The 6907-nt window shown below is 61.8% G+C and overlaps 1 protein-coding gene across 1 annotated transcript in view; it reads left to right on the top strand.

Moving 5' to 3' along the window:
- Nucleotides 1-6455, top strand: part of INTS7 (integrator complex subunit 7) — a 40489-nt gene extending 34034 nt beyond the window's left edge. The window contains exons 16-18 of the mRNA XM_060178390.1: nucleotides 887-985; nucleotides 2583-2768; nucleotides 5223-6455. Of these exons, the coding sequence (XP_060034373.1) occupies nucleotides 887-985; nucleotides 2583-2768; nucleotides 5223-5543 (606 nt within the window). The 3' untranslated portion in view covers nucleotides 5544-6455. The remainder of the gene's footprint in view (nucleotides 1-886; nucleotides 986-2582; nucleotides 2769-5222) is intronic.
- The last annotated feature ends 452 nt before the right edge of the window (nucleotides 6456-6907 follow it).

Raw genomic sequence — 6907 nt, forward strand, 5'->3', positions numbered from 1 at the left:
TTGAGAGGCGAGAAAGAGAGAGGGGTAAAGACACAGAGAGACACCTGCATGCCTGTTCCACCGCTTGTGGAGCTTTTCCCTGCAGGTGGGGACCAGGAGCTCAAACCCAGGTCCACGCGCTCTGCAATGTGTGCACTTAGCCAGGTGCACCGCCACCCGGCACCCCTACTATCACTTTATTACTATTATTATTCTTGTTATTGATGTCGTCATTGTTAGATAGGATGGAGAGAAATGGAGACAGGAGGGGAAGACAGACAAGGGGAAAGACACCTGAAGACCTGCTTCACTACCTGTGAAGCGACTCCCCTGCAACTGGGGAGCCGGGGGCTAGAACCAGGATCCTTAATGCCAGTCCTTGCACTTTGCACTACGTGTACTTAACTTGCTGTGCTACTGCCTGGTTCCTTATCACTTTCCTTTCCTTTTTGTTGCCATTGTTGTAGTTGTTGTTGTTACTGATGTCTTCGTTGTTGGCTAGGACAGAGAGAAATGGAGAGAGGAGGGGAAGACAGAGAGGGGGAGAGAAAGACAGACACCTGCAGACCTGCTTCACCGCCTGTGAAGCGACTCCCCGGCAGGTGGGGAGCCGGGGGCTCGAACCGGGATCCTTCCGCCGGTCCTTGTGCTTTGCACCATGTGCGCTTAACCCGCTGTGCTACCGCCCGACTCCCTCCCCCTATCACTTTTTAATTGAGTGAACTTTGAAATAGAAGTGCAGGTCAGTCCCTGTACCCGGAGGAGTGTGGCCTGGCAGGCGTGTGCAGACTTCCGTATTCTGCCCACTTCCGGAATGCCGCGTACTGTGTGATAGCCCCACGAGCGTGTCGGCTGGTTGGGGCTGGAGATGTCGCACCTTCTAACGGTCCGGTTGTCTTCCCCTCAGCACACCGCGTGCCTCCGCGATGCCATCATTGCGCTGCTGAAAGTGCCCCTCTCCTTCCAGAGATACTTCTTCCAGAAACTGCAGTCGACCAGCATCAAGGTAACTTGGGGCGCTGAGCTCACCGTGGGCTGGACCCGCCTGCCTCCCTCAAGCCGGTGAGGCGCAGCTCTGCTCGGGACTTGGTCTTGGGTCCTGCTGAGACGCGTGACCTTCAGGTGCAAGCCTCCCTCCCTGCTCTGGGCGGTTTGCCGCAGGGGAGAGGGTCGGGCTGAGCCCCTGCCGCCTGGCTGTGCCCGAGGCAGGGAAGCAGGCCTGTGCTGCCTGTGGTTGTGCCCTGTCTTAGAGGCTTGGTGCGTGGCTCTCTTCAGACTTAGCCCCAGCTCCAGAGCTTCCGCCCATCAGTGGGATGAACCATCGAGAGCAACAACCCCCCCGCCCCAAGAGCTTTTGTCTTGGAATGAAAAGTTCTGAGGAAGGCAGTGTTTCCGAACGGTCGGGCTGCTCAGAACCCAAAAGCTCTGGGGAAGAAGTGGTCACCCCAGTGAGAAGCCCTGCAAGGCGAGGGCCTCGGGGTCCGTCAGCTCAGTGACTCGGCTGTACTACCAAAAGACCCGGGTCACTTCTGTCTTTGCATTTAGCAAGACTTGAGCTTTCACGGTATATTTGGGGTTTTTGATCTTTTCTTAAGGAAAAAAACTCTCCTGATGAGAGGTTAAAATGTCATCTGACTCATTTGCGCAGTGACATTTACGTCAGGACAACTTGAGTGCGTCCAGACTGCTTGAATTTCGGGTTGATTTGCCACTGAGCTTAGTCTATTTAAAGTTGCCTGGGACCAGAGAGACTGCAGCTGGACATGGAAGCTTACATCGTGCGTCTCTTTCCCTAGTGGACTTGTCCATCAGCAGAGAGACTCCCCCACCTGAAATGGAGAATTGGGGGGGGGGGACACCTTCATCATCAGCCTTAGGCAGAGCTGAAGGGGGCCATTAAAGCAGCCTGCAGCCCTGCAAGGCCTGGTCACTGGCGCGTGTTTATGTGTGTAAGAGAGACAGCCTGGTCAGTACAGAGAGAGAGTGTGTGTCTGTGTGAGATAGTCTGTGTGTATATGTGTCAGTCTGTGTGTGTGAGACAGTCTTTCTATGTGTGTCAGTCTCTGAGTGTCAGACAGTCTGTGTGTGTGTGTGTGTGTGTGTGTGTCTGTCTGTCTGTCTGTCTGTCTTTCTGTGTATGTATGTGTCTGTCAGTCTGTGTGTGTGTGACAGACGTCTGTGAGTAGGCGACTGCCCTTGGCTGCTGGCAGTTATCTTTTTTTTTTTTTGCCTCCAGGGTTGTCACTGGGGCTCGGTGAATCCACTGCTCCTGGAGGCCTTTTTTTTTTTTCACTTTTGTTGCCCTTTTTTTTTTTTGCCCTTGTTTTTTTATCGTTGTTGTGGTTATTATTATCATTGTTGTTAATTGATCATCGTTGTTGGCTAGGACAGAGAGAAATGGAGAGAGGAGGGGAAGACAGAGGGGGAGAGAAAGACAGACACCTGCAGAGCTGCTTCACCGCCTGTGAAGGTGGCTCCCTGCAGGTGGGGAGCCGGGGGCTTGAGTTGGGGTCCCTGAGCCGGGTCCTTGCGCTTTGCACCACGTGTGCTGAGCCCACTGCGCCACCGCCCGCCCAGCATCTGTCGTCATGTCACTCGTGTAGCTTGCTCTGTCCCCGTCACCCCGGAACCCTGCCGAGCCCATCGCCATCCAGAACAACCAGCAGCTGGCGCTCAAGGTGGAGGGCGTGGTCCAGCACGGCTCCAAGCCCGGGCTCTTCCGCAAGATCCAGTCCGTGTGTTTGAATGTCTCCTCCATGCTGCAGAGTAAATCTGGACAGGACTACAAGGTAATCGGACGGGCGGACGCGCCGTGCCACCTGGCACGTGTCCTCGTGGCCGCTGGCCTGTGGTCAGTGTTCCGCCGGCCACGGCCCGGGGTGAAGCCCTCGTGGGGGCGCGAGGGACTGAGCGGTCAGCTGTCTCCCGGAGGACCCTGGAGACAGAGCAGAGCGCCGCTGGCTGCCAGAGCTGCCCGGCCTCACACGCACTCCCCACCGAGGCTGACCGGGGCTGACCCTCCTCCCCCGAGACTTCCTCTAGCGGAGGGGAGCCTGGGTTGTGTCCCCCAGCACACACCTGCTTCTCCAGCTTCAGTCACTTTACCCCCCCGGCCCCCCAGTCGAGAGCTTTAACTAATGCCCTGTGGTCCAGTAAAGGGGCCAGCCTAGGAGCTGGCTGCTGTGGGAGTCAGAGGCCATTCCTGTCGGCCAGAGCTAAGCCCCTGGGTGCGGGCACGACAGTCGTCGGGGACCAGCTGGCCGGGTCAGCTTCTCTGCGGACGGCGTGATGTGAGGTCTGTTGTGAGGAGAGGTGTCAGCAAGCTCGGGGAGAGCGGGTGGGCCCGCCTGCAGGGGAGCTTCACAAGAGGTGAGGTGGGGCTGCAGGTCTCTCTCTTCCTGTCTCCCCTTCCCTCAGTGCTCTCTGGTCTGTCAAATAAAAAGATAAAAGAGAAAGAAAGAAGGAAAGAAAAGAAAGTGAGTGGGTGTCAGCTCCTCAGTGGCTTTCGGCTGAGGAGTCGGTGGAGGTCTCACGGAGACTCAGTGCCCTGGGAGTCTGGTGATTTTTCTCCGGTGCTTGTCCGCTCGGCCGAGGCCCAGCCCACCCTCTCCCTTTCTCCCGCCTCGCGTGAGGTGAGCACCCTGCACACCGGGCACATGGTGGAAGCTGCCGTGGCCTGGGGGGACCCCGCTCTTCTGTGTCAGAGACTACCGGGGGCTCTCTGTCCCTGCTGCGGAGTCATTGCTGCAGCTGAGGAGAAAGCCCCTGCGGTGGAGACACACTTCTGGCCGTGGACTGGCCTCTGAGGAGGCTGACGGAGGGAGCGGCCAGGCCCCGCAGCGCTGGGACAGCCCGAGGGGTCTGCTGCTAGAAGCCGTCGGCTGTCGGCTGGCCCGGTGGCCTGGCCTGTTCCGGCCACCTCAGGGGCGATCTTGTTCGATAGGTGTATGTATTCTGCAGGGAAACGGCGCCAGAGAAAGGAGCTGCAAGTAATCTGAGGTCTTGAGTCGGCTGCTGACTTCCTCTCAGTGGCAGGCAGGCGAGTGTGCGGGAGTGAGCCCGGCCCCAGGGCACGTTCTCGCTTCTCGGCCTCTCTGCTCTGCTCTGCTCTGCTCTGCTCTGCTCTGCTCTGCTCACGGCCGCGACTCCGTTCTCTGAAGGGCTGAGTAGCAAGGGGCCGGGATCTGAACGTGGCACGCTGCTCGGCGGGCGGTGCAGACCAGGTGCAGACCAGGTGCAGACCCACGCAGGTCACTTGCTCAGGGAGGACGGACTCGGGCATCATGCTCTGCAGACAGACTCTCGCGCCTGAGGTGCCGGATGCCAGGGTCCGTCCCCAGCCCCGCACGAAGCAGAGCCGAGCAGCGCTCTGGTTGAGAGGCGGAGAGGACTCCTGCCGTGCTCCTTAGGGACGGGGGCGGGGGCCTCAGACGGCCCGTCACTTCTTGGCCCCAGGTTGGCAGCCTTGTTGTTCCGGCAAGCTCTCTGCAGTCTGTAGACGAGAGAAGCGTGGTGGTGGGTTCAGGGCTCGGGCAGCTCGTGTGGTAGAGAAGAGCGGCTTCCCAGAGTCTCCGGCGGGTCCAGATTAAACTGCCAGCCGGGGTCACGAGGAGGGAAGCCGCGCGTTTGCAGCGTCGTGCTCGTGGGGGGGGGGGGGGGACAGTGCGGCCTGGCGGTGACAGAACTCGCCTGCCTGCCGGGGCCACTGCCCGGCTCCTCCTCATGCGGGAGGGAGCCGGGCTGCCTCTGCCGTGACCAGGACACTTCAGTCCGTCCTTTTGTGATTTAAAGGAGTGGCCAGAGTAGGACACTTCACAGCTCTCTGACTGGGGGTGAGTCTGTGAAGACGCGACGGGGCGAGGGGGTTCGGGCTGCGTGTCAGTGAAGGTCCCGCCGTCTGGGGCCAGCCCGGCCGGGTCCGGGGAGGCACTTTGTCCGGGGCAGGCCGGGGCCCGTCTCGGCCTCTCTCTCAGGTGCCGCTGGCCAGAGAAGCCCCGAGCCGCAGGGGCGCAGTGGAGGCTGACCCCACCTCCGCGGCGGGAGGCCCGGTGCTCGGCCCGCGGGACGCAGGGCTGCAGGTTCCCTGTGCCCGGCCCGGCTCGGCAGCTCCGCACCTCGGAGAAGGCACCGGGCCGCTCTGCCCGGGTCCCCCAGAGGCGGCTGCTGGCCGGGAGTCGAGCACAGGGGCCCGGGGCCGCTCACCGCAGGGCTGGGGTGCTGACGGCGCCTGACCCGCCCCCCAGGTCCCCCTGGACAGCACGACGGCCAGCGAGATGGAGCAGAGGGTGGAGCCGCACAACGACTACTTCAGCACCCAGTTCCTGCTCAGCTTCCCCGTCCTCGGGACCCACAGCATCACCGTGGAGTCCTCGGTGAAAGACGCCAACGGCATCGTGTGGAAGACGGGCCCCCGGACCGCCATCTTCGTCAAGTCCCTGGAGGACCCGTTCTCGCAGCAGCTGCGCCTCCAGCAGCAGCAGCAGCAGCAGCCCCCGCAGCCCCCGCAGCCCCCGCAGCAGCAGCAGCAGCAGCCCCAGCCGCGCGGCGCCTACACGCGCTTCTAGCGGGGCCTCCCGCCCCGGGCCCGGCCTCGGGTACACGGCGCCTCCCGGCCTCCCTGCTGCCGCCTTCTGGCTTGTGGGCCGGCTTGGTGCCCCTCCCTGCCGGTTCCTGGCCGGCGTCCTCTCTGCGTCCTTCCGGAGCCGGGTCGCGTCCGCTCACGGCTTGCTGTCATCCCCGCCGTGTGGTTCCCGTGGCCAGACCTTCTTTTTTGAGAAAATCGCGGGCTGGGATCATCGGGGGAAGAAGTCTGGCCCATCGCCACAGGCTGGAAGGCAGCGGGGTGGGAGCTCGCCCGGTGGCAGTGGCGGGAGAGGCTGCGGGAGAGGCGGCGGGAGAGGCGGAGTCCTCCCCGGCCGGACTTGGGTGGAAACGGAAACGCGCCCTGAAGCCACCACTTTCCTGGAGGAAGAGCTCACAGTCCGGGGGTGAAACAGTCTGTTCCCGGGCAGCCTGCGCCCCCTGTGCTCCGCCAGCTGCCCAACCCCAAGGCGGCCCGGGGACACGGAAGGGCGGCGGGCCCCTGTCTTCCCGCAGCACGGAGCGGTCGGCATCCGTGGAGTCCATCTTGGCAACCGTTAGCGGCTGGGAGGGCACGCCTTCCCCTGGGCAGGCCTGCTTCCTCCTCGGCGGGCTGTGTAAAGCCGGGCCGGTCTGTCCGGCACGCGGCCTCCCTCGGCCGGCCGGCGCTCGGAGCCGAAGCCCCCTGGTGAGTCAGGAGACCCCTTGTTTTCTGTCTCGGCACCGGCTGCAGACCGTCGTGAAGTGGCGTTGCCGGCGTGTTTCCCTGCCCTGTGGCATCCGGGCATCCGGGCTCAGGGCCTCGCCGACTGGTGACCTGGGCCCCGGGGCTGGGAGCAGCTCCAGCTGAGGCCCCAGGTTCCCTTCTGAAATAAACCTCTCACGTCTTGCTCGTGTCTGCCTCTTCTCCCTTGAGAGTTGGCGTTGGCTCAGAGGATGGGGAGAGGCGCCGTCTCAGGCCGGTTCTGCTCTTGTCGCGTGGCCTGTAGGTGCCAGTGGGGCTGGGTAGCTCTGGGCCCCCCGTGCCCCTTGGCTTCAGGAGCAGATGGTCACCCCAGGGCCATGGGCCCTACAGCATCCTCCACCTGCTTTACGCCGGGCCCTGCCCTGCCCCTCCTGAGGGCTTCTGGGAGTGAGCCAGCACCCTAGGGAAAGGCCGAGTGCGCCCTTTGACCAGGTGTGGGTCTCCTGTGGAGGCAGGACCCTGGGCCTACTCTCCAGCCTGGGCAAGTCACTTTTTTCTCTCTCTCTCTGTCTATCTCTCTCTATAAAAAAATTTTTTTAATATTTATTTATTCCCTTTTGTTGCCCTTGTTTTGTTGTTGTAGTTATCATTGTTATTGATGTC

Source organism: Erinaceus europaeus, chromosome 19 (genome assembly GCF_950295315.1).
Source record: "Erinaceus europaeus chromosome 19, mEriEur2.1, whole genome shotgun sequence".
NCBI lineage: Eukaryota > Metazoa > Chordata > Mammalia > Eulipotyphla > Erinaceidae > Erinaceus > Erinaceus europaeus.